Below are 27,765 nucleotides of genomic sequence, written 5' to 3' on the forward strand. Positions count from 1 at the left end.
AGCCATATTGGTGAGGTCATATCCGGTTATGTATACGCAACTAACAGGGCTTCTTCCTCTTTGCTTAGGGTCCTGAGTATAGTAGGAGGGTTTGTTTTTAGCTCGTGTGTGTGTGTGTATATATTAATATTAATATTAATAAAATATTAACAGTATTGTTAAAGCGGGTGATAAAGTGTTCAAGGGAAGCGGAAACTAGTTTAATTTGTAATTTTCTTGTTAAAGCTAGTAAAGTGACGTCAGAATAGGATTTAGCCTGTTAGCACTGCTGTGTTTTTAACTGTACTAGCTTAGCTAAATGCTAATGTAGGTGTACCTGTGAGGTATCTGAGTCCTTTATTGTGAGAGAAGTGAGCACAGTGGGTGTGATTTCAGTTTCAGTATGAGATAGACAGGTAATGTTAGCAAAGCAACAACAACAGCAGCAGCAGCAACAACAACAACAACACTTAACCTACTGAACCAACCACTAAAGACAAGGTAAGTAGAAAACTAGCAAGAACTGAATCACATGACTTTGCAGGGTTTTCTTCTCCCCCTTCTTATGATTCACTTCACATCACATCACATGCCTGTCTACCTAGCCTCATGTGTTCACTCTGAGTCCACTCATGATTGAAGTTAGATGTGGTTTTACAGACATGTCAGTCAAATTGCCAAATAACGTGCTCCATCAAGTCATGCAGCTCTTAACACCAAGCTTCCTCTTTCTCTCCAGTTTTCTTTCCGTCCTCACAAATAAACCATGACGGCCATGCGCATCGATGCCAAGGTGGTCATGCTGGGGAAGGAGAGCGTGGGGAAAACCAGCCTGGTCGAGAGATACGTTCACCATCGCTTCCTTGTTGGACCGTATCAGAATGTGAGTATGAGAACACACCCAGACACTGCTTTGGGTTTTGTGGGTTGTTTTTCAGAACATCATGTTAGTATTCAAACAGGGGAAGGTTTCTCGATGTATGTTGTACCTGTGAGTGATTCGTACACCACCATATTGACGATCTACACACACTTCACAATGATAATATTGTCATTAACCAGTGAATGTGCAATGTCTTTTGAATATATGCTATTTGCACCGGCAAAGGACAGCCAACCACTTTCACTGTACTGTATTAATGCATTACACTGACAACAAAGGTCGGTCTGTCATACCAGAAATTCCACGCATACCACAATACACCCACACATACCTCGTTTTGCATTGCATTTCATTACTGCCATTTACCAGAGCAGCCTGGGGTGCAGTAGGTGGTTAGGTGCCTTGCTCAAGGGCATTTCAGCCATACCCGGCAAGTTCAGGGAATCGAACCAACGCCCTTCGGTCCCGAAGCTGCTTCTCTAAGCATTAGGCTATGACTTTACCATGTTTTTAAAACAAAATGATCATTATAATCACCTGTTTTATTCGAAGCGCTCTTTAGACTTCCGACTTCCTTAAGTGCGATGAAAACATCACGATTCTTATTAGGCAGAAGAAGGAATTCGAACCCTATTCGGACTGGATTACTTTGACATGTGGACGTGGATTTGGGGTGATGTCATTTAATTATTCCCTGAATCTGTCGGAATATAGAGTTGTGTGTGTGTGTTAGAACATGGTGTAAGATATGTTATAGAATATAGTGTAGGATGTGTCGTGGAATATATTTGTGTGTGTTACAGAATATAGTGTAGAATGTGTATGGAATATATTGTAAAGAGTAATTTTATAGAACATAGTGGAAGATGCATTATGGAATACGGTGTAGAATGTGTTACAGAATATAGTGTAGGATGTGTATTAGGGCCGCGGGCATGTGCCGTCCTTGACCGCCATGCAGTGGAGTAGTAAGGTGTCTTCTTCCCTCCTGAGGTGGTGCCTTGAACAAGCGCTAGCAAGCCCTCACTCCCCCTGGACTCGGCAGACTGCGTGGAGGAGACCACCACCTGGTGGTTCAACGGGCAGGAAGGAAGACGGCCCCAGCAAAGCATTTGTGGAGCGTGATCAGGCCACATGTAGAACACTGTTGGCCATCCACTGCATCCCGACCTAGCTCCAGCTGTCCTGATTCCGTCTTGCCCCTGGATCCAGTTAGGTCGGGACGAGAGAGTGAGGCTGATGGCTGCGCAACTCTGCTTCACTCTAATCCAAGTCATGACTTTAAATTCAAGTCCTATGGCGATGGGCAAGTAGCGAAGCAGCAGGTAGGGAAACAGTGGAAGCTGTAGTCACGAACCTGCACACAGGCGGCCCAGGGCGTAGGGTCACTCTCTGCTGGAATGAAGCAGCAGTGGAGTTTGGCAACCCGCTGGATGTCTGAGCAGCCCTGTTGAGAATTTGCTTTTGGGGACGTCATGGTCAAATGGTTAGATAAACAGCTTTGGGACCAGAAGATTCCCTGAACCAGCAGGACTGGCTCAAGTGCCCTTGAGCAAGGCACCTAACCCCCAACTGCTCCGGAAAGAGTGGTGGCGTACCTTGTGTCTGATTATCCAAAATAAAACTGATGATGCGATTATCAGTTTGGGCAAGAACCCGGACATAACTCACTAAATCTGCTCACCTCCATGGAGGAAGGTGCTAGAAAAGGTGCCCCAAACATAGCGTGCTTCACCTCACCCTGGCCAGCACACCATAGCTGGCAGGGATCCCACTCAGCAGTTGAAATACAACAAATAAGATCGTGAAAGTACTCAACCTTGGCACGTGGAACGTGCGCACTCTACTGGGAGCTGGACTTCCTAGCGTTAACACTCTTCTGCAGAAAGCCCAAGTCAGATAGACCAAGCCAGACAGTTGACTGCTCAAACAGCTGTGCCAAGACAAGCGCTCATCTGGGGGGGCAGAAGAAATGCTTCGAGGACAATCTCAAAGTGTCCCTCAAAACCCTAGAAATCAATCTCAACTCATCCAGAATGGCAAGCAAAGCAAAGCTCACCGGTGACATACATGAAGCAGAGATGAAAGGCATCGCCGAGGCCCAGAAGAAACAAGCTGCACGGAAGGCTCGAACTATCGCCACCACCCCCAATACAGCTCCTACCCACGTGTGCCCAACATGTGGGTGTACCTTTTGAAGCCCGGATTGGCCTCATCAGTCACCTCCAGACCCACAACCGCCACCCGCCACATTGAAGTCATAGTCATCTTTGATCCCAATGGCGAGCAACGGTGAACATCACCTGGCATTTAGCAGACACGCTTATCCAAAGCGATGTACCACAAGATATGCCTGATATAATGGAGTCTGATGAGACTAATATGACATGACTCCACCTTCTTCACTAAAGCTAATTCAATCTGAATGGACCTCATGTTTCTTCTCGTGTATGTTTTGATGACCATGAACACAAATTTGGATGATTCGTTGTGCTGAGCAAAGGATGGCAAGTCTTGGTTTTTTTTTTTTTTTTTGGGAAACACTCTCAGGAAGTCTTGAAGATGTCGAAGAGTCATGAAAATAAAGCTCTCAATCTGTAAAGGTCACTGATGGGAAGACTTTTACAAAAAAAGAAAGAAGAATTTGTGGTTCTGCATGACCAATGCACACGGACACCACAAACCCAAAAGGAGAAATGACTGACGTTAAATTTTATTACGCGGTCACTGCAGTGTTTGATTTAATGACATAAGAAAAGGACAGATGTTAAACAGAGCTGCTTTTCTTTCAAAGATATTTATTGTTAGTCTGTAATAATTAGTCAGATATTTCTTTAGATATATATTTTTTTCAACAGACTTGAACTTTTGAAGAATGGAAATTTCCACGTGTTTCAAGTGAAGGGAAATGTTTAGAAATTCTTGCATGTTGCAATCATGGGCACGCTCCAGATGTGGTAAACTGGGTTGAAAAAGCTGGAGTATTCTTGTAAAACACCTTTATTGAGTCTGATGTGGAGACAGGGCAGTCTGAGTTAAGAGAAAGGAGGGTGCAAATATGTCTTTTTTTTTTTTTTATTTATCTATCTGATTTGGAGCTCATGTGAGGTACAGCTCTTCACTGCAAAATGATTTTAATGCTGGATATAACCTAAAAAGACAGGAAGATTTCCACCAGGTCAGATTTAAAGGATATGGGACATGAAACATAAAAGCACGCTATATCAGTTTCTTTCCATTAAAAATATGAATTAATTGCATCAACAAATAAAAAATCATCTATTAAATTCAGCAAAATCGTTATATTCGTGATGATTATATGGCATTTCTGCTCGACTTCCGATATGCGTATTTTGCAACCGGAAGAGCCGCTGTCACGTGATCATACGTCACAAAAACTTTCGGGCACAGCACAAGCGGGTAGATGAATGGAGAAGTGGATGACAAGAAAATTGTTTTTATAGTCTTTAAAGTACATTGGACATCATGGTGTATTGTGCTGCTTATGGTTGCAATAATTCCAATGGGAAATGCTCTGGAGTAAGTTTTTTTGCATTCCCCAAGGACCCGAAGCTGAGGAAAGTGTGGGCTCACCTGCGCATGCGCAGTAGGCTTCGCGCATGCGCAGTAGGCTTGGTAGGACAAATCCAAGAGGTAGGATAACTTTACAGAACACCTGTTGAAAAAACTTTGCACCTACTGTTTCCCACAAACTGTGTTCGGACCATTTCACTGAGGATTCTTTCAACATTAATACTCAGGTACTGAGCGATATTAATTCATGAAACATGAAGTATAAGGATGAGAAAAAAAAACAGTTTAAATCGGGAAGCTGCGCACATTTGTGCCAGGCTGCACAAATGTGCGCAGCTTCCCGATTTAAACTGTTTTTTTCTCATCCTTATACTTCATGTTTCATGAATTAATATCGTAATTTTTTTTTTAAATCGGATATGCGCGATTCAGCCGTGAAAAAGGCGGCATCCGCCGAAAGGCGCGCTGTTTGCATCCCTGCACGGAGGCCAGGGGACAGGGCAGGAATATTTTTGTTGATATGAGTGATCCGGTGCGATTTCGCGACCCCCCTATTGAAGACCTCTGCGCTAAGCGACTGAAAGCCGAGGTAAGGATTAGTATTATAATTTTGGGTGTATCAATTATTGATTATCATAATTCTGACTCGTTTCGCCATTTTGAATGTTTTCATCTCGGACTCTGGAAGCATTGTATCTCAATCAATCTCGAAAAATATCAGCAAAAAAAAAAACTAGCTTGCAACGTACTTTAGCTAGGTCTATGATGAACTTTCAATGTATGATACAAAAATAATACTTCTTTCAACAGATCATTAGCCTTTGAGCAGAATTGTTTTTAACTTACCAGGAAGTGTTATGGAGCCGACCGCTTTCAGTTTCATGAGGGCTGAATGAACTCTCACTCTCAGAATCATCTGACCCGTCAGAGTAAAGACAAGATCCATGTTCATGTGAATTTCCAGCTATCGGTTCGAATTGATAGGGTCTAACTTCACATCTCTGTGAAACATCGGGAATGTCACTGTCGATGGTGTCCATTTCGGTAACCTGTTTACATTAGATTCCCAAGCGCTGGCTCCTTGAAAAGTTTTTGTGACGTCACGGGTCACGTGACCACCTAGCTCATTAACGAATCCTTGTTTTACGCTGATGTATAAAAAAAACTTGAATAATGTGATGATTTTCACATTTTTGACGCCCTGCAGGGATTTAGATGGGATTTCTTATGTCCTTTATACATAATTATGCCCAGGTAAAAATCCATGTCCCATGTCCTTTAAAGAGTATAGCGGAGGAGGTAACAGGATTACCAGCTGTGCAGTCAGGAGCTGCTGGATGGCGGTGCCAATCGCAAAACTCAGCTGGACGGTGGATTTTAAGTCATCATGCAGAACTCGTATGGAAAAAAACAAACACAAGAAGACATTTTTGTGATCAGTTGGTCATCTGATGTCCTCATGGACATGCTGTGCAAAAAAACAAACAAAAACAACACTGTGATACAGTGCACTTAATCACTTTCTTCTTCTTCTTATGACAATTAACATTATTTGTGTGAAGTGTTTGATTTGACACTAAAGGACTGTTGATTCATTTACACTGATAGTTTATTTATGAGTCCAGTTGAGAGTATATGAGACAGTGGGGGTATATAAGGGGGCGGGGCTTCCAGGTGGTGTGTGTTAATATGCAGGAGTCCAAAAGAGTTGCAGAAATCATTTCAGTTTCGTGCGCATTTCCTGTTTTATTCTCTTTTGCTGAGTTTTTGATCGATAACTTATACTCGGAGTTGGCAGATAATGAATCTGATCAACTCTCACATTTAACAATTAATCGCCGAAGGTGAAGTGGATATCGGTGATTTAATAACTGAGATGAAATTGAGGTTATTATTCATGAGCCTGAGGTGGATAATTGTTTTTGAAATGGATAAAATAAATCACAACTCCACCTTACCTTTGAATAGTTTTAGACCAAACTTCGTAGCATCTTTTAATGCTTTTATTTAAGAACAGCATTTTCTTTCTGAATTTGTAATTCTTCCTCACTTACGGTGATGAAGCGATCGGCTGCCGTTTTGCCGAGTCGCTCGAGGTGATTATTGAGAAATAGTCCGAATCTCTCGACCAATCAGCGTGCCCGATTTCCTATCATCAGCTCTGGATTTATACTAAAATATAATATAATTGGAGGAAACATCACGGGACATCATGGCAGTGTAACATTGTGCTAAATAGCTAGGTGTCAGATTTGAAACGCTTTTATCTGTTTTTCTTATAGACCATCGGTGCTGCGTTTGTTGCCAAGTCCATTAACGTTGACGATAAAGTGATTACTCTGGGCATATGGGTGAGTCCGGTTGTCCTGCCATGTTGGGTTTTTAATAAGATACTCAGCAAATATCACATCGCGTAAAAACCATTTTGCGTTCTTCTAGGACACGGCTGGATCCGAGCGCTATGAGGCCATGAGTAGAATCTACTACAGAGGAGCCCGAGCTGCCATCGTGTGTTACGGTACCGTTCCTTCCTGGGGTGTTTTTTATTGAAAAGAAAAACATCCTGTTGGATTTCATTTATATAAGCCTCATTCCTCAGGGTTCATGTTGTGACTTTTTATCTAAAGTGACCTTTCTAGTGATTCACATGTAATGCGAAGGAGAAAACGACGTCATCAATAACCTCATCATCATCTTGTTTTTATCTTATCTTTAACATTGTTTGTTTTATTGAACCATTCCTGTTTAGACTTAACAGACAACAGCAGCTTCCAGAGAGCCAGATTCTGGGTAAAGGAGTTACAGACGTTCGAAGAGGTCACTTTTCTATCACTTTTCAAATTTTATTTTATTTTTTAAGTAAAGAATAAAAATACTCTATATACGACTTCACTATATACTAAAATCCGCCAACTGCCTTGTTTGTTTACAGCACTGTAAGATCTATTTGTGCGGCACCAAGAATGACCTCGTAGAAGGCAACAGGAGCGCACGGCAAGTCGACTACCATGACGTACAGGACTTCGTGGAAGGTAAACGTTCGTGCCGTACGGCGTCAGCGTCCGAACATTTTCCGATTCATACACTCTGGTATTGACGTTGCAGTGAACAGGAATCACAAACACACACTCTGTCCTCCCTCTGTCCTCTACAGAAATCGGAGCGCAGCATTTCGAGACATCAAGCAAAACAGGAAACAATGTTGGTAAGCAGCAGAACTGCCTACATACGCTCGCCTACATACACTCACCAGCCACTTTAATAGGAGTGGAACCCAATGTGTTCTTCTGTTTTCTGTTGCATGCTGAGATGCTTTTCTGCTCACCACGGTTGTAAAGAGTGATTATATGAGTTACTATTGGGTAATTCCGCCCCAAATCACCAGATTTAGAAAAATGTTCGCCACTGACCAGCTCAGATTTGCTTCATTTCTGAAAATATTGTCAGTGTGCCCAATAAATAGTGCACAAAATTTTAGGCTTGTACCTTCATTAGTTTCTGAGATATAGGGGTGTAAAAAAAGGGGCGTGGCCCCAATTTCACTGTTGAAACGCGTGCTACAGAAAACAGACCTAACTTCCAGAAGTCATTACTTTTAAACTATTCATGCAAGATACGTGAAATTTTCAAGGACTGTTCTTCAATGTCAGACGCCATTAAATACTAAAATAGAAAGTTCACAGTTCAATATTTGCCAAGTTATGGCTTGCTGAAAGTCATAAATGTGTTTTGGAGCAACTTTGACCCCCTATATCTCCACATTAAAGCACACCAGACCTTTCAAATTTTCTTATTTATTACTCATGTTATAGTACTCTTTAGGCAACTAGGTATGTGTTCAAAAGAAATCAAACTTTCTGATTTATTAAGCTTTAAAAAAAAAACATTTTGCGCCTATAATTCAAATGCGTATTACAAATGTATGACAAGGTCTACCATAAAAACAATTATACCACTGGAAAGAGCTTGATTTGATTAGCAAATGCACTAAATATGAAGTTGGTACCCTAAACCAAACTATAAATATTATATTTTTAATGTGGAGATATGGGACATCAAAGTTGCTCCAAAGCACACTTTATGATTTTCAGCAAGCCATAACTTGGCAAATATTGAACTGTGAACTTTCTATTTTAGTATTTAAAGGCGTCTGATGTTGAAGAACAATCCTTGAAAATTTCATGTATCTTGCATGAATAGTTTAAAAGTAATGGCTTATGGAAGTTAGGTCCATTTTCTGTAGCACGCGTTTCAACAGGGAAATTGGGGCCACGCCCCTTTTTTAAGCCCCTATATCTCAGAAACTAATGAAGATACAAGCCTAAAATTTTGTACAATATTTATTGGGCACACTGACAATATTTCCAGAAAGTATGAAGCAAATCTGAGATGGTCAGTGGTGAGGCGTCTGGTGATTTCACATGGATTGACCCTATATCCTTCCTGGCAAAAAAGCTTAAACCAGTCTGGCCATTGTGTGATCTCTGACCCTCTCTTATCAACAAGGCGCTTGTTTCCACCCAAAGAACTGTCGCTCAATCAATCAGTCAATCAATCAATCTATCTTTTTTGTTTTTCACATCATTCTGTGTAAACTCTACAGACTGTTGTGTGTGAAAACCCCAGGAAGGAGATCAGCAGTTTCTGAAATACTCAAACCAGCAGTCCATCTGGCTCAAACCGACACCCATACCACAGTGAAAGAAAGAAAGTCACACTTCACTGTGAGATCACAATTTTTCCCATTCTGATGTTTAAACATCGTGAATATTAACCAAAGCTCTTGATTTGTATCTGCGTGATTTGATGCATCGTGCTGCTGTCGAGCGATCGGCTGATTAGAGAACCGCATCAAACAGAACAGCAGGTGGATGTAGGGGTGTTCCTAATAAGGTGGCTGGTGTGTGTATGTAACTGACATCAGCTTGAGTGAAAATCTTTTTAAATATTTACACAGTTTCAAACCGTTCGTTTTTTTTTTTTGTAATGACCGTGTACACTCGAGCTACACTACCGTTCAAAAGTTTGGGGTCACTTTGAAATGTCGTTATTTTTGAAAGAAAAGCACTGTTCTTTTCAATGAAGATCACTTTAAACTAATCAGAAATCCACTCTATACATTGCTAATGTGGTAAATGACTATTCTAGCTGCAAATGTCTGGTTTTTGGTGCAATATCTCCATAGGTGTATAGAGGCCCATTTCCAGCAACTCTCACTCCAGTGTTCTAATGGTACAATGTGTTTGCTCATTGCCTCAGAAGGCTAATGGATGATTAGAAAACCCTTGTACAATCATGTTAGCACAGCTGAAAACAGTTGAGCTCTTTAGAGAAGCTATAAAACTGACCTTCCTTTGAGCAGATTGAGTTTCTGGAGCATCACATTTGTGGGGTCGATTAAATGCTCAAAATGGCCAGAAAAATGTCTCGACTATATTTTCTATTCATTTTACAACTTATGGTGGGAAATAAAAGTGTGACTTTTCATGGAAAACACAAAATTGTCTGGGTGACCCCAAACTTTTGAACGGTAGTGTACATGGACTCCACACGTTTGTGCAAAACCTTATGATCCATTTTAGATCAGATCCCTGATCAGGAGTGTCGTCTGATCACACATTCATTACGTTCTCAATGTAATGCATTTATATCAGGATCGAGAAACCGTCTTGAATGTTAAATATTCAGAATATTGAATGTTTACATTCTGTTTAAAATCGTTCAGAAATTCAGATTTATATTTATTTCCAAATTTAAATGACAGGTTCTCAGTGTGATCTCAGAAATACAGTATGTATCACTTTCCTGCACAAATTTATTCACACTTGAGGATTTAAAAAAAAAAATATTATTATTATTATTATTTAGAATATACCATTATGTCTGAAATCTGATTCGGTCTCATGATCAAATATTAAAAAGTAAATGGATTGTGACTTTTATTTTTAAAAAAATCTTCCAGTGTCCAGCATTCAGAGTCGTATTTTTAGATAAAATAATTTTTGAACATGATGCAAAGAGGTAAACAAGATCCATCTGTCTAAACTAGTTTCAAACAAACAAAAATGTATTTATTTGAAAAAAAAATCCAAGGCATTCAATGAAATCTGACAAAAAATTTTCTTTAGTAAATTTAAATTTATTTATTTTTTATCTTAGGAAGTTAAAGATTGAGTGACAAATAGTCTGGAGACTAGTCTGGAGTGATTTAGAGGTGATTTTTAATTTTATTTTTTTCCTAAATTGTAAAAAGCAGACAAAAAAACCCCAGTAATATAGTAAGTTTAATATAGTAATAATTTTTTTTTTACTCAGTGTTTGTGTTTTTTTTTATCTCACTCACTGTATATTTCTCTGGATGGACGGCAACGAATTCACTTCCATAATTTCTCTCTATATTTTGTCTTTTTTCAGTGACGTTTCTGTACACGCGGTTAAATACTGCTTTATTCTCACAGCTGTAACTCAAAAGCACTTCAGCTCCTGTCTCAGAGAAATTCTTCTTCTTCTTTTTTTTCCTGTTTATTCAGTGGTTTATGCTTTCCACTCTGTGAACTCAGTCATTTTGTGTGTAAATGTTTTAATTCGGTTTTGCTTACACAAACGTTTACACACAGTGTTACTCCAGGTTTGACGAATGAGGCTCGTTTTTGTTTTATTTCTGACGTGGAGGTGAATTTTACATTACGACGTGTGTAAACAAAGTGTGGCAATCCGTGTATCATCCATTCCATTGACGGCATCATTGGAGCTTTACGTTGATGTTGAATGACGTAGAAGAAAACGTCTGGCTCCAGAAGGTGGAGAAGCATTCGGACGCGTCCGTCCGCAGGTTTGGCCGAGACCACGAGTCGAGAAGGGAAAGGAGAAGTGCATGAGAATATGAAAGAGTCTAGAAATGGCAGCAGATCGTAGCTGAAGTACATCTGTGAAGCCCACAGTGTCCGTGTGGTTAATGTAATGTCAATGTGGAAACTTAAAAAAAACAAAGCAATTAGATTATACAAAATTACACGCCTATTAAAGATAATGACATTACAGGCTTCACAGAGTTCTCATTTATCAACCTGGACCCTGCTGTTATACAGAAAAATACAACACCATAAATCATATTTAGACTTTCGATTGGTTGGTGCAATGAAATAGAAAGGCGATAAATGGGTAAGTTCAGAATTGTTTGTGTTCTGCGTTATTTGTTGTATATTGATTTGAATAGATGACACACAGTAGTGTTGTAGTCAAGACCACCTGAACCGAGATCAAGGCAGGGCGAGACCGAGTCAAGACCACAACCAGACCCGCGTGAGTGGGGGAGGGGTGACAGTTGTGAACAGGAAAAAAAATTTCAAATTAGCGCTGAGTCACGTTATTGGTCGCATTTGAAGCAGGAAATTTTACATCCAATCGCAGTAACGTCGTTAACAAATAAATCAGACAGTACACAGGCAGTTTAGTGAAATCCCTCTGCAGTTGTGGTCTTGACCGGTCTTGAAATAAAATGTTGAGACCAAGTAAAAATGTGCTCGGTTCTGAGATGAGACCGAGATCTTCAAAAAGTGGTCTTGAGACGAAGACCATTCTCGAGTCCTCCAACACTAGTCCTCCAGCTTCAGTCTTAACATCGACAGTGCACTTGTTAAATATTCATGTTACTCCATGTTAAAAACGTTAGAATCATGTTGTGTGTTATCACCCAAATGAGGATGGGTTCCCTTTTGAGTCTGGTTCCTCTCGAGGTTTCTTCCTCATGTCGTCTGAGGGAGTTTTTCCTCAACACCGTCGCCACAGGCTCGCTCATTGGGGATAGATCAGGGATAAAATTAGCTCATGTTTAAAGTCATAAAAATTCTGTAAAGCTGCTTTGCGACAATGTCTATTGTTAAAAGCGCTATAAAAATAAACTTGACTTGATTTAAATCTTCAGCTGTTGTTAGAAACCTTGGAATACTCCCTGAGCTAGAGCCTGCACTCCCGCGGGAGTCCCGTGGGACCCGACGCAAAGCAGTGCGGCGCGGGACAAATTTTGAAAGCTCATTGTGGGCACGTGCGGGAGGGGGAGTGCACAATGCAGGAGCGGGCGGGAGAGGTGATAAGCTGCAGTCCCGCTAACTAAAAACGTGTTTAAAATAAAATTTATAAATTATTAATTTATGTCTATCATATATAATTTGTGCTGGATATTTTATTTGGCATTAATAAAAACATTTTCAGATGCCTAAATTTGCGGATGTGGTCTAATCTCGCGTACGTTTCCGATTCCTTTCCGCTCTTCCGTGTTTGAGATCTCCGATCATGGCAGAAGAGCAGAGCTCCTCTAGTGAAGCTCACAATGGGTATCTCTGTAAAGCCTCAGCTGCGCATGCCGCCTGGCAACGCGCACCCTCGCTACGTGCGCTAGGTGAAGGATCGGTCAGTGGAGAGCTCAGCTAAGCTCAGCATGTTTAATTCCCCAAGCCAATGACAAGAACTTTCGTGAGAAATAACGCGAACGTCTGCATCATGCGGGATTTGCGGGCGGGAGCGGGACAAAATATGGCAGGTGCGGGCGGGAGCGGGACTGAAAATCATAATTCTTTGCGGGAGCGGGACTGCACAATGCTAGCCTGGGAAATCCCATGCTGCTTTGCACAATCGTTCCGATCTGAAAAGACAGCATGGAAACTATGGTCTAAAGGCTCGCCTGAGTTAGGGAGCCAATCAGAGAGTGGGGAGGGGTGGAAAGACGGTGACGCGTACTACTCGACAAACGGAAGCTTGTAGTTTATTTGGGACTGTTTACGGATCACATTTAACATGGCGGCGAGCGATACGAACCAAACTTTCGATCAAGCTTTAGACACTTCTGAATAGTTCAGAGCGAAAGTTTGTTTTAAAAAAAGAACAGCGTTTGGCGTTACAGTCTTTCTTCGTCGCTCTAACTACGTCACCGGGTACAACTGCCATGAGCTACGTATACGCCAAATGATAGACATTCGCAACGTCCAATAAACGGCCGTTGACAATCGTAAACCACACCTCCCCTACGAGAAATTCAATAGGCGGATTCCAGACCATATTTCACTTGTGATATGGTCTGGTGTTAACCAGACTAGCACAATGCGGGAGCGGGACTGAAAATTCTGTCCCGCGCAGACCTCTACCCTGACCCCTCACTCAGCTTCGATCCCCACATTAAATCCCTCACCAAGACTGCTTTCTTCCACCTCCGGAACATCGCCCGTCTTTGCCCTTTCCTTTCCACTAGTAATGCTCAAACTTTGGTCCATTCCTTCATGTCCCACCTTTTCATTGGCCTCCTGACTAAATCCCTTCAAAGACTACGATACGTTCAGAACTCTGCAGCAAGACTCCTCACCCAAACCAAACCGTCTGCTCATATCACCCCCATCCTGTCTCAGCTTCACTGGCTACCTGTTTCGTCCCATATTGAGTATAAAATCCAACGACTCGCCTTCAAAGCTCTCCATAACCTTGCTCCTTCTTACATTTGTGATCTTCTGACCCCTTATACCCCATTCCGCTCTCTCAGATCCTCTAGCCGTAATCTCCTTGCTGTTCCCCCGCACCAGACTCTCTACCCTGGGTGGCAGGTCCTTCAGTGCCATGGCCCCCAAGCTCTGGAAGACCCTCCCTCAACCCCGCCATGACTGCTCTTCCTCTTCGCTTCCGTTCTTCAAATCTCCTCTCAAAACCTGTGTTTCATGAACATTTCACCACCACTGCATAAACTCATCACTCTTTAGCAACTTTTTTTTGTGTTTGTGTTGTTTTCTTTGATCTTTGTAAAGCGACCTTGAGTTTGAGAAGTGTAACTTATTTTTATTAACAGTAGTATGCAGGTTGATAACAACATTAGGTTAATTACGTGCATGTCTGTCTTTCTATCTACGAGCCAATGTCAAGGAACATGTTGATTATTTACCCAAAAAAGTAAAACACACAATCCTAAAATCTGTCGATTATTATTTTTTTTCTGTCCTTTTATTTCTGTAAATATGAAACTTGAACTCTGACATAAACAGTTCTCAGCATTCTGATCACTCCAGAGAATCCTTTTCCTGTGTGACTCTAACAGACACGCTCTTCAGGAAAGTCGCAGAGGATTTCAGTAACTCGGCTTTCGAGCTTCTCCAAGGTAAAACTCTCGCATGTCACGAGCGCCCAGTGATTTCCCGACTGTATTTTCTGTCCACTTTGATGAATCAGCTCGTGTTTTTCAGAGGAGAAAGGCGTGAACCTGGAGAAGAAGAACTCCTATTTCTTCACCTGCTGTCATCACTGACCGAGCACCAGGACGCTGTTGTGTCGGTGTCACGTCACCTCGACGTCTCCTGCCTTTTTATTTAAAGAATAAATTAAAAACAGACTGCATTGTGGTTTTTTTTTTTTTTTTTTTCCTCTTTCCCAGTTTGATCATTGGAGTTTTTTGCGAACCAAATTTTCATGAGACTCCTCGATAAATGAAATAATAAGGACAGACTCTTCTCTGTATAACGCTGTAAACAGGGAAGAAATGAGAAGTGGAACCTGCTGTTGGCTGCATGGAAGTGATTCTGACTCCGCTTCCTGATCGCCTTCTCCCCCAAACGCACACCGTGTGAAAGCAGTGAGGGCTGCGTTGGATGATCTGAGTTTACATCATGTTGCACACTGTTTGTTTGTTTATTTATTTGCAGTGCTAAGCTAAATCATTGTGGTTGTTTGTTGTTCCCTGAAACACCGATCAGCCATAACATAAATGCTGACGGGTGAAGTCAATAACGTTGATTATCTCATTCTCGTTCCAATGGCACCTGTCAAGGGGTGGGATATCTTAGTATTCGGCAGCAAGAGAACAGCTAGTTTTTGAAGCTGATGTGTTGGAAGCAGGAAAAAATGGGCAAGCGTACGGATCTGAGTGACTGAGATGACTGAACATCTCCAAAATGGCACATCTTGTGGGGCGTTCCCAGTATGCACTGGTTAGTGCCGAGCAAAAGTGGTCCAAGGATCCAAAGGACAACCGGCGACAGGGTCATGGGTGTCGAAGGCTCGCTGATTGATTCACATGGGGCATGAAGGCTAGCCCTTATGGTCCAATCTCATAGAAGAGCTTCTGGAGCACAAACTGCTGAGAAAGTTCATGCTGACACCTTTCTGTTTTAGCCAGCGTTAACCTTTTCAGCAGTTTGTGCTCCAGAAGCTCTTCTATGGGATTGGACCATTTAGGCTAGCCTTCATGCCCCATGTGAATCAATCAGCAAGCCTTCGACACCCATGACCCTGTTGGCGGTTGACCGGTTGTCCTTCTTTAGACCACTTTTGTTCGGTACTAACCAGTGCATACCGGGAACACCCGAAAAGATGTGCCATTTTGGAGATGTTCAGTCAAACCCAGTCATCTCACCATCACAATTTCTCAAAGTCGCTCCTTACGCTTGCCCATTTTTTTTTTTCCTGTTTCCAACACGTCAACTTCAAGAACTGACTGTTCTCTTGCTGCCTAATACTAATATATCCCACCCCTTGACAGGTGCCATTGGAATGAGATATTTAAATAATATTGGCTGTTTTTGTTTTTTTTTTTCCTCGTGGTATATTAGATATATTCCATTCAACTAGCATTGAGTTGAAGACGAGTAGCTGAATGGAGTATATCTGATAGACCATGATAAAAAGCCGTTATTATTATTATACATACACATTCCTTTCAGGTGTCTTTCTCTTTCAAAATTCTCTCAATCTTCCATATTTAACGAAGCAAACCTGGCAACAAACGATGTTCGTTTACAAATTGTCGCACTCGCTAGTGTCTCCAACATGCGACGTCATGTCTTGACAACCGTGCAATATCGTAAACCATATTCAGCGCTCGTTCTCCATTGGGTAGAGTGACGCAATACAGGTAGGATAAGCGATATGCTAACAATATTGCATGCTACCGAACCAAATAAATGAAACCTGCTAGAAGGGAATAGAACACGTTTTTATTACATCGAAAAAGTGTCCTGTATGTATAATAATAAAAACGTTATTCACTTCTTCACCTGTCAGCGTTTTTTGATGTTCTTGATGCGGGTTGTGGAGCCGGTTCTGAACGAGCGAGGTGGTGTTTAATTTCTAACAGAATGTCTGCAGAGAAGAAACGTAGACAAAATTGCTGGGAGATTAAACAAACAAAATTCTGTGCAAAGAGTTTTTGTATTTTATGGATGTTCGTTTGCCTGCATGTTTCTGGAGCGTCCTCATTTTGAATGAGCCTCAGTTTTAGGATTATTATTATTAGTAGGAGTTGTTTTTTTACTTCATTTACATCCAAAGCGGATCTGCAGCACACATCATACGTGATGCTCGTTCATGTTTACATTGCAAACATAAACCCTTTTCATTTTACTTGAAGAATTTTGTCTTTGTCGATGTGAAAAAGCGTCTTCTTGGTTGTGTTATGACATCGTCTGTCTGTCTGTAAGCTTCAGCTTATATTATTGTGCCTGTATAGAACACGCACCACACTAATGGAAAGTGTTCGCACCACACAAACAGCCTTCTGACACCCAGTGTGTGTTTTGTTCTCATGATCCAGTATCGTGAAGGAGCCTGAAATCAACAGAGCTCCTGAGCTGAGCTGCACTAAGATGGCGTTCTCCTTCTAAAGGAATAACGACGCACAAGGCCTGAGACGTGTGTGTCCATCATCGGCATGTGAACGGAGCAGCAGATTGATGACCGTGCGACAAAAAAACTTTCTGTACTTGTCATTTATTATGTACAAAGCGCTACAGGACAATTAAACGCTCTCACAAGGCAGCACTGTAGTATTGTATTTTCTTTTCTTTCATCCAGTACAGCAAAAGGAAGCAGAGCAAAAGCAGTAGGATGGCTGAGTGTAAAAAATAATCATCACCATTATAAATAGCAAGCTGGCATTTTACACAGCAGGAGTAAGTACAGTGTACAAGTTAATCACATTCAGGTCCAAAGCAGTGCGATGATCAGAATTTTAAAGCGAGACTACGTCGTACGTTTGGATTAGCATGATGCCCTGCACTTCAGGGCGAGGCTGGGGTTACTGTTAGCTACAGGTAGCTACAAGAGAGCGAAACATGCAAAGACAGGCCTTCGGTTCGACTCTTTGCCGAGTCGGATGAGAGTAGAAAACTTATGAATGTTTCCAGTAAAATTTTCGCAGGGACTTGTACAGCAACCATGTAGTGAGCTTCAGGATCTGCATGTAGTGTCACTTTAATATAGAGTTTTTCTTTCTTTACTGTACAAATATACACAGCTGTTTTATTCCTGTCCATTAATCAGTGTTAGACACTTTCTGAAACCTCACACACCCCAACACCAGGACATGTGAAGAGTTTTGTTTTGGGTGTAGTTCATGTTTTACCAGCAGGTGGCGCTAAACAAAGCTGTCACTCGACTTGTGTTTGGTGTTCAAACTGCTTCTCTTACATTTGCACTGGAGTTAAATTCGCCAACATGGACTCGAAACGCTGATGACCGCCTGACCACACAGACGGTGCAGCTTGTGTGTAAACAACGTAATAAAACAGCAGAATAAACCTGGACTCAGTCGAGAGGCTGAGTTTAAAATGTCTGACGCTGGTTTTCTATTCGTGTAATACGTGACAGAAAGCATGTAGACGAATCATTTTGAGATTATTGGAGGCCAATAACGCTCATAATAATGAGCACTGATGCTCATGTCAAGAATTTATGTTCAGCAAGTAAAGCTGTTATGATTTTGCCAGGCAGGAAGTCAACATTTTTAAAACTGACTAGTGGGTTTTTTTGCCTCTTCTTTTACAAATTCTACCCAACAATCACTAAATTTGTATCACAGCACTATGATACTTATGTATTGACGTCAAACTTGACACACATCTATAGTCCACTTGCATGTGATGTCACAGCCGATCCAGATTGTAAACAGACGCCATCTTGTCGGTCAAACGCCATATTTCCGCCATCGCAATTTACCGACACTGACTTTCGTTGTTTTTCGCCCAAATCTGCAAATATTACCGTGCCACAATGCCGGAGAGTTGTATGGCATGTAAATGCCACAACAGGAGAGGTCAGAAATCGGGAAGAAAGTTTCATAGGCTGCCACGGGACCCTGACAGGCGTGCAAAATGGATTGCTGCTATCAGCCGGGCCGATCCAAACAACAAGAAGGCATGGGTACCGACTGGAAAGAACGATCACTGGCGCCTGTGCAGTGACCATTTCATCTCATGTTCGCCATGTATTTATTCCAGTATATCCATGTGGTATCAGTACTAGTACTCAATACTTAAAGGAATACGCCACCCCCAGGTGAAATTGAGTCAGTCCCTGCAGTCCCTAGAGTTGGATGAGTGAGCCAAAGCGTTTTGTAGCCGACCCAGCCATTGTCCTGATCTGGAAACGTCCCGGTTAGCTTTAGCTTAGCGCAGTCGCTGTAATCCGGCGTGTCCAGATAGCATTGTCGTTGCAAAAGTGAATCAAATAACTCAAGATTTTTTATAATTATTTCTCATGACCTGTACATTCACATCGAGTACACATATCAATGCAAATTAACACGAAGGGATTTACTAGACCAATTTATATCTGGAACTATTTTCGGCCACAGCACAGGCAAAGCACCGCTGCAGGCGCAAAGACACCACGCAGCACCTGAAAACCCTGGTTTCCCTGGTAACACTGGTGTATTGATGGAAGTTGTGGTGCTGCGTGGTGTCTTTGCGCCTGCAGCGGTGCTTTGCCTGTGCTGTGGCCGAAAATAGTTCCAGATATAAATTGGTCTAGTAAATCCCTTCGTGTTAATTTGCATTGATATGTGTACTCGATGTGAATGTACAGGTCATGAGAAATAATTATAAAAAATCTTGAGTTATTTGATTCACTTTTGCAACGACAATGCTGGCTGGACACGCCGGATTACAGCGACTACGCTAAGCTAAAGCTAACCGGGACGTTTCCAGATCAGGACAATGGCTGGGTCGGCTACAAAACGCTTTGGCTCACTCATCCAACTCTAGGGACTGCAGGGACTGACTCAATTTCACTTGGGGGTGGCGTATTCCTTTAAGTGACTTACCCGTCCAATGAGGATTGTTATTTTCTTGTTTACAAGATGCCACATCTGAGGGCGGCTGACAAATCCTGAATTTCTGTAAAGATAACTGTCCAGAGATTTATAAGCACGCAGTGCTTCACCACTGAACAGCGAGGGAAAGTTAATGAGGTAATTATACACATCTGGGTATTCCACCTCTGGCAGTTCAATATCCACTGACACGGTCGTGAAAACTACGTCCGGTAATCGATAAGGGTCTCTAATCTGTAGGTCGTTTATTTTAGACATGTATCTAGTTATCTGTTCATTAGAAAAATGAGCCATGTAGTCCGTCGGTTATATTCAGCTGTGTTGTTGACCGACAAGATGGCGGCTGTTTACATTCCAGCCGGGATTCGGTCACGTGACTGCAAGAGGTCTATACTGTATTTAGCAACATGACCTAAACAAGATTAGACTTGAGAGGGGAAGCTGTGGCTTAATGGTCAGAGAAGCAGCTTTTGGACCAAAAGGTTGCCGTTTCGGATCCCTGCACCAGCAGGAATGACTGAGCAAGACACCGAACCCCCACCCGCTCCCCAGGCTGCTCTGGGTATGTTGTACGTCGCTCTGGATAAAATCATTTGCTAAATGCTGTTAATATAAAGTAGACTTTATTTGCCACTTGGGAGGCCAACGTGGACGGGAAATGAGGCAATATCTGAGCAACAGCTTGATGTTTGGCCTTAAAATGTCAAATATCTGTCCTTGAGAGCAAATGCTGATGGTCCAGTTGGATTCGGAACTTCCTCTGTCGCTAAGGAGGGGCGGGGACAGAAAGTGCTTGGCCCCCTTAATTGCTGCTTGCAGCAAAATATGCAGCTTTTGTTTTTTTATTAGAGAAAAAGCAGGCACAGGTGTCCTTGTTAGCGTTGAGAGTTTGAGACTATTTTTTGGCATTTTGAGATTATTATTTAATGTAATTAAAGACAAACAGCCTGCACCATGTTAACCGGTGGTCCATTAGCCTCCAGTGCAAAACTACAGAAGCACAAGTGCATAAATATAAATATGACTTCCCCTCAAGTTTTAGCAGTGGGACATCGAATCCATCAATAGCAATACACACTCACTGCCCACTTTATTAGGAACACCGGGATCCCTGCTTATTCCATCAGCCGATCATGTGGCAGAAGCAACGTGCAGAATCTTCCAGATACAGGAGTTTGGCTTCATTGTCGCACGTGAGCTCCGTGACTTCTCCGTGACTTCTGACCAAAACCAGACAGCTGATTGGAAAAAAAACCATCACCTCATTTAATGAACCTTGATACATCCATGGACACAACCTGCCTCGTGATAACAATTCGGGATGGTGGGGGTAGTGTAACGTTGTGGGGAATGCTTACTTGGTACACACTGTTGCCCCTTAATACCAGTCGAATGCCACGTTGACCTATCTTATGATGGCTACACATCTAGCATGATAATGTGCCATAACACAGAAGTCATCTCAACCTGACCATCTCAATGAACAATGAGTTCAGGGTACTTCAAGGGAAGTAGAGCACCTTTGGGATTGGAATGTGGTAGAATGCGAGATTAGTAACATGAACGTGCAGTGAAAATATCAAAGGAATGTTTCCGACATTTCGGAATCCATTCCACGAAGAATCGAGGCTGTTCTGGGAGCAAAACAGGAGTATTAGTACGGTGCTCGTAATAAAGTGGTTGTTGAGCAGATATTAGAAGTCATGCCAGCTTTTAATTCAGCTTTAAAAAGATGCCAAGCCTCCCGAATTAACATCATCCAATTCAGCAAATGTTCAAATTAGGCCATTATTAAAAAACTTTCTGTTTCCGGTCCACCGGCCGGGTGAGTGCCGTTTGTGCGGCTGAAATTTTTTTTTTAACGCCGGTTTTTCGACTTTTTTTTTTCGGGTTCGTAAATCTAAAATCGAACTTGACATTTCCGCATTCCCAGGGCTTTCCACTAAGGCTCATACTAGCCAGCCATGACAAATAAGTAGCCAGCCGGGGGGGAGTAAACACAAAATAAACTCCTGTGCATGCAGTTCCCAGGATTAAATGTATTTTCCACAGACCATTTATTTATTCACTTTACTCAAATACAAAGTAAAATGGCAGTAAATCTTCTTTCTTTTCTTGCGTATTGCATCATGAGGCGTTCCTGGCTTGTAAATCTCTTATTTTCGGTGCACGACATTCACGCAGCTGAGCATGCTATGAATTAACAACGACAACGGTCTGCAGTGGCGGCTACACAATTACACACTCAGCGAACATTTCTCCATTTGTGTATGAAAATACACTCCAACCACTCAGTTTGGGTTCATTTACAACCAACGGTGTCTTTTGATGCCAGCACGTAACTGAACGAGAGAAGACTGGTTTACCGGAGACAAAATAAGCGTCATCTCTGCTTCTGTTCCCTCCGACACACTACTGCCTCCGCCGAGTGCGCGCGCACTCTGAACTGAATCAGCTCTGCGCATGCGCCGTTCGGCACAAAAAAATGGCAGCCACCATGAAGGAAGCAGATCCGGAGTTTTCAAACATTTGCTTAAGTGTGAAATCGCAAAATGGTATTCTAGCGAACAACAAAATAGTAAAGATTCAGAAAAACAAATCATTCAGTGATCATTTTAATAGTGTAATTTCATCCGAACTAGGCCTAAAGGCCTCTGCATGCTCTTGCGACAAGGCTTTCGAAGATAGCTTTTCGCAGACAGTTGTAATTTATCGTTGAGCGGGTAGTAATAGGCGTGCGCGATGTTATTCACCCGCACAACGCAAGGGGGCGCGAAGTCGCTAGGAGTAGTTGGTGGGTGTGGTTAGTGGAGTGTTTATCCTCCGGTTACTTATAATGACTAGAACTTTTTTTTTTATAATGACTAGAACTGGAGTCGTATAGATGTACGTACTTCCTCGATCAACCGCTCTTCGTGCTGCTCCATCTTCGCTCGTGTTTTTAAAAATGCCGGTCGTGAAAACAAACCAAACCGGGAAAGTAGGGAAGCGGAAGTGCGTGTACAGCGGATGTACTGTAGAGTGGACCAATCAGAGCCCTCTTGTCTGCGGCGCTGTCTGCGAGGCTTCTGCGGTGGTCACAATTTTTGGGAGGTGCGCGCAGAGCGTCTGCGAAGGTGGGGGGGCTACGCAGACACTGTCTGCGATGCTATCTGCGAGGACTGGGTTGTCAGCATAAATTGGCCTTAACGGTCGATTTAGAACTACAAAAAGTCCGTGTGTCGGACATTTTATTTAAGTACCTTTGTAAAAGTTTTGCAAATGTTGCAGTCGGCATTTAAAATGCTAACTTAAAGTTGTACAAGTTTCAGTTGATTAAACTCTCATTTTATTAAATGTGTCTGCTTTTGTAATAAAAAAGTACTGAAAGAAAAAGCAAACACAGCATTGCGATTTCTTATCCATCCATATATATATATATATATATATATATATATATATATATATATATATAAATAAATAAGTAAATAAATCCCTCCCTCCCGACTGAAAATTTTTTTGCTCACCCGGTGGACAGGAAACGGATTTTTTTTAAGGATGGCCTTATGCGTTTACTTATATTTCTGAAAAGAGTGGACGAGTTCAGACCTCATGGATGTCTTTGAGATGCTTCAAAAAAAAACAAAGGAAAAGGAAAAATCCGCCTGGAACGACTTTTGATCATTAACATGTGATCTTCAAGAGTATCCTCGATTTTTTCATTTATTTTGGAATGAAATTCTTGACTTTTTTTCTTTAGCTTAAAACCTCGCTCATCAGCATGCTGCTCTATTTTCAGTTGTTAGCGGTCATCTCCGTTACCCACACTGCTGTCTAACAACCTGCTGGGAGTTGTCGCCCTCCCTTGCTTCATCTCTATTGAAAGAAAGCGATGCAGCGGCGCTTGAGTACTTCAGTCTGTCTTGCTCCGTCACCTCCTCCTTAAATCTGTCCACTCAGGTCATGCAGATAAAGTTCTAAAGCTACAACTTTCTTGCTAATATGTCATCGCGTAGTTCACGTAGTTTGCCAACTAGCTGATTATTGCTGCATTGCATTCTGGGATGCTACGAGTCCAGCGTTTGTGCCAACATCTCCACTGCTCCGATGCTCCATTTCTCATTGACGTGACATGACATGACATGAAATTTCCAAATGCTGCTGAAAAAACGGCCAGTGAGAAAATAAGCTCTTGTTTTTAGGAGCTAGCGGTGAAACCCTTACGTTCGTGATGGTTGAATTTCCGTCTCTTAGCGATAACGTCAGAGTGATTGTAAATTTCTCACAAGAAAAACATCAGCTGATGATTCAACACTAGCAGTGCTAAGGAGGTTTCAGGGTGGAGTTTTTGATCCAGCCGAGCATGACGAGGTTTATCTCCGGCGCACAAACGCTGCCCATAATTGCTGCCTCGATTAAAACCCAGGGCTGGTGATGATAAGACCATAATAACAACAACACACTGTATTGTGTAACTGATTAACTTGACCTACACCTGATGTTAAAAATGATCACGTTTAACACGATTTGTGATCAGCGAGTATACGTGACGTTTATAAGGCATTATAAAGTCAAACAGTGGATGCACACCATCGAAGAGGGTCATGGTTCGCGTATCCAGTGTTGATGATCGATCCTATATTTGATCTTTGAGTGTTTTCCGTGCCTTGATGTTACAGTTTATGAGCAGCCGTAATGTGCAAAACAAACTATTTTTCTTGGAGGGAAATAATAAATTAATCAAACAAACTGTCTTCTCTCTTAGGGGACTTTTTAAATAATCTGAATCTCTTTAAGATTTTTTAAAAAGTGGTTGGTAAAGTGTAAAGCGTAAAGTGTAAGTGCAGACCAGGCCTTCGGTTGATCGAGTGATGGTAAAACAGGACAGCAGCCATTGTGATATTTTTGCTCGATGGTAGCCAACCAGGGCTCATACGGACAAGATATAAAAGTGGTGAGTGCAAAAACTTTGTCGCGAGGAACAAAAGGGAATTTGTTCTTCAGTTCTTAGGATCGAGGTGGAGTTTCAGACGTGGCTTTTGTCCCAAACGTCAGTTATTTCCTAACTCTTTCTATTTCTTCCAAACAAACCACGTTTCGAAGTAACTCGTTCTTCAAAGTCTCGTGTTTTGCACGTCTAACTGTAAATTGCGAAGAGTGCAAATCTAAGAACCTCAGAATAAAAAAACAATTGACTAAATCCATCAAGGTGGATCCATTTTCCTAGTAAGCAGCGACGAATTCCAGCCGCTCCTTTCCACTACGGCTGTTTCCTACGTTTCTGTAGTGAAGAAGAAAATCCCTAGTCTAATTCATGTCTAATTCATACAGTCAGCGTCACTTTCACACCCCTTTTATCGCATGTTTCTGACTGAGTGTGTTCTTCAGCTTCATCTATAATTCTCCCATCGTCATCTTCTATGTCATCGTCGTCCTGGTCCACTGAGTTTTCTTCTTCTCCGAAGGAGGATATGGGCGAGTACATGCTGTTAAAAGCGATCGCTAGTGAAGGACTGGAAGGAGGGCTCGAGGACACGAGCAGAGCATCGGAAGTTTGAGGAAGCTGACTGGTTTGACATGCTGGGTTTTGATAAAGTTGTAAAGCCTTCACCGGGTAGACGTTGATGTGTTCTGGGACGTATTCACGGATCTCGCCGGGTTCTAGAGGCTCGGGACCGCACGGATCGTGCTCGCTGCAGGACAGACGGCCGTCCAGCTTGGAGATGAAGAGCATGCCGTCGCGGTGCTCCACACAGTACGAACTGGGGCACATCTCGCAGAACGAGGCGGATTCCTGACCACACAGGTCACACTGGTGCCACGGACACTCCCAACGCCCTGCACAGGCAAAACAACAACGTTACACACTTACGCTACAGGAGCATCAGCGCAGGATCGCAAAACACATCTTTTCTGATATAAGAATAAACATATCAATATTTTACATCCATGTTAGACTTTAGACATCCTTGAAGGCGTATTTAATCAGTTTTTTCTCTTTTCAGATGAAATATTTCAGCAGCATCCCGAATAAACATTGATATTTACTCCATACTAGTCCTTAGCTAAGTCGAACATTCATTCATAGATTTTTACTTTTGCTCAAAACTTTCTCCAAAGATCGTGATGGTGCTGGGTTTTCCTGCAAGATGACAGGAAGGGGGCGGAGTTTTCAAGGTGTCAGGTAATACCAGCGAATTAAAAACACCTACACAACTGTCAATCATTCTACAAACCCCATTTCCAGAAAAGTTGGGATATTTTCCAAATGCAGTAAAAACAAAAATCCATGATTTGTCGCCATGTGAATCTTTATTTAACTGATAAACATACAAAGCAAAGATTTTCAACAGTTTTACTGACCAACTTAAAGCTAGACTGCCTTTCAGATTTTTCAAGAGTAGGTCATAAAAAGAATTTTCCCCGACGCCCAATTATTTTTGTTTACTGACCAAACGCTACTGAATTTGAATCACAGACTTCTAATTTTATTAGTTTTTTTAAAAATAGAACAATTAATGAATTCATTTCCACGTGGCCCTAAATTCTCCACTATTTTTTCCTGCTTCACCATGACTCAATTCAAGATACTACATCATGCATCATGTGGTGGGCTTTCCTCGTTCGTGCAAGGCATTGTGGGATACAAATTTGAAACAGGAGAGAAAAATGGAGGACGTGAGTGTGCGAATGAAACGTGAAAGACCGACTACAGTAACGGAAAGAAAGCGAGGAGAAAAGACGTTATGTTCTATACGAAGGAAAGGTGTAACGGCAGGCTCATTTACCATCACATAATGAGGGAGACGACAACAAAAGTAAGTTTTAAGAAATTTATTTAAACAAAAACCGTGTCTGGGGTAAAGTGCAGGAGTGGGGTTATGCGTGAGTGGATGCAAATGAAAAGGTCAGTATGTAAGATTGTGTTCAAAATAACAAAAGAGTGAGGCACAAGGGGAAAAGAGTAAGAGCTGAGGACAGAGAGAGAGAGCAAGCAGGTAGTGCCAGTCGACAGAGAGAGAGAGCCTCGTGAGGCCATAGGCGCCAGCCCCTTTATAGCCCCAGCTGGCATTACAGGTGTACCTAATTAGGTAATCAGGTACCAGGACCCAGCCATGCCCGTGCACTGACAGTGCTGGGCCTGAAGGGGGCATAAATGGGCGTAACAAAAGGAAATGCAGGACCAAACTAATAAATATCGGCGCTCAGTGAGCACCTCGGTGTGATCAGCTGTTCGTTTAGCGACAGAATGATGGAACTGTCAGTGCACGCTAAAGGTAAACCTGTAGATGGCAGTAATGCAACACTGTGGATGCCAGCTGCCGTAAAACCCAAAAGAAGAAGAAGAAGGTAAACCTGCGCATGCGCACACGGACTTCCTCTGTCTGCTTGACTGCGCCAAGCGAGCGATTTCATGCACATTATTTGCTTTAATCCCCTCAAATTAAATAACTTCCCAGCCACAGAATGGCCTGATATTTTGTGAGATATTACAGAAATAAACATATTTATTTTTTTCTCGGTCCGGTTTCCATCAAATCTTGCGCTCTGATTGGCTGGCGAGCGGGTCCGTATCCTATGTTACGGACCCCGGTTACAGACCTCTGGTGGCTCGCTCGTTCACAACAACAAACATCGTAGCAATTTTTGTCAACATTTATTTTCGCATTTCTCAGGAGAATAGCATTAATTTTACAGCATGGATAGCGATAACAACAGTGTTCACAGCGAAAGCGAGTTTTACTACCCTGAGGAAGAAGAAATAAAAGAAAACATTTCAGGAGAAAGCTAAAAACCTCTAACTGTTGCTAACGCCGAGCAAAAACATGGCTGAATCCTGAATGACTCAGTTTTGTATAAATAGGGGACTACATAGGTGGCAAAATGTAGTTTTTTTCCTGCCATGGAAGTGCACTTGTATACCGAGGAGGAAGCCATTTGCATTACAGCCGTGAATGAGGATTCAAAATGGTGGCTCGGCTCGGTTTTCCCTTTCGGGCGCTCCTGTTTTCTGTTAGAATTTGGTAAAGAAAAAAATTAATATATTATTTACCAGCTGGGAGGTCCGTATGGTGAAATACTGTGACCGAGGTCTTGAAAGTACTGAGCGAGGCCCTCTGGGCCGAGGTCAGTATTCAAGGCCGAGAATGACCACATTTCAGAGGGAACTAAATTTCACCGATTTTATGAAATCGAAAGGCCGTCTCGCTTTAATTGTCTCATTCATTCATCTCATCTCATTATCTCTAGCCGCTTTATCCTTCTACAGGGTCGCAGGCAAGCTGGAGCCTATCCCAGCTGACTACGGGCG

The 27,765-nt window shown here is 42.1% G+C and overlaps 2 protein-coding genes across 5 annotated transcripts in view; one reads left to right on the plus strand and one right to left on the minus strand.

The window, feature by feature from the left end:
• The first annotated feature begins 53 nt into the window (after positions 1–53).
• Positions 54–17,182, plus strand: rab24 (RAB24, member RAS oncogene family). Its single transcript, XM_060936474.1, has 9 exons — positions 54–480; positions 719–862; positions 6,679–6,747; positions 6,836–6,914; positions 7,146–7,213; positions 7,329–7,428; positions 7,551–7,601; positions 14,472–14,531; positions 14,617–17,182. Exons 2-9 carry the CDS (start codon positions 746–748, stop codon positions 14,676–14,678), a joined length of 606 nt encoding a protein of 201 aa, XP_060792457.1. The 5' UTR covers positions 54–480; positions 719–745; the 3' UTR covers positions 14,679–17,182.
• A 5,791-nt stretch (positions 17,183–22,973) lies between these two features.
• Positions 22,974–27,765, minus strand: part of nsd1b (nuclear receptor binding SET domain protein 1b) — a 47,096-nt gene continuing 42,304 nt past the window's right edge. For all 4 annotated transcript variants that reach the window (XM_060936476.1, XM_060936478.1, XM_060936475.1 and 1 more), the window contains exon 24: positions 22,974–25,292. In XM_060936476.1, the coding sequence (XP_060792459.1) occupies positions 24,778–25,292 (515 nt within the window). In that variant the 3' untranslated portion in view covers positions 22,974–24,777. The remainder of the gene's footprint in view (positions 25,293–27,765) is intronic.

The sequence above is a fragment of the Neoarius graeffei genome, chromosome 12, assembly GCF_027579695.1.
Source record: "Neoarius graeffei isolate fNeoGra1 chromosome 12, fNeoGra1.pri, whole genome shotgun sequence".
In the NCBI taxonomy this organism is placed as follows: domain Eukaryota; kingdom Metazoa; phylum Chordata; class Actinopteri; order Siluriformes; family Ariidae; genus Neoarius; species Neoarius graeffei.

Bases quoted from the DNA above. Each gene is read 5' to 3' on its own strand.
- rab24 (XM_060936474.1), top strand. From the start codon at position 746: ATGACGGCCATGCGCATCGATGCCAAGGTGGTCATGCTGGGGAAGGAG. The intron at 6,915-7,145 runs GTACCGTTCCTT...ATTCCTGTTTAG, and splicing joins AGCTGCCATCGTGTGTTACG to ACTTAACAGACAACAGCAGC. The intron at 7,214-7,328 runs GTCACTTTTCTA...GTTTGTTTACAG, and splicing joins AGTTACAGACGTTCGAAGAG to CACTGTAAGATCTATTTGTG.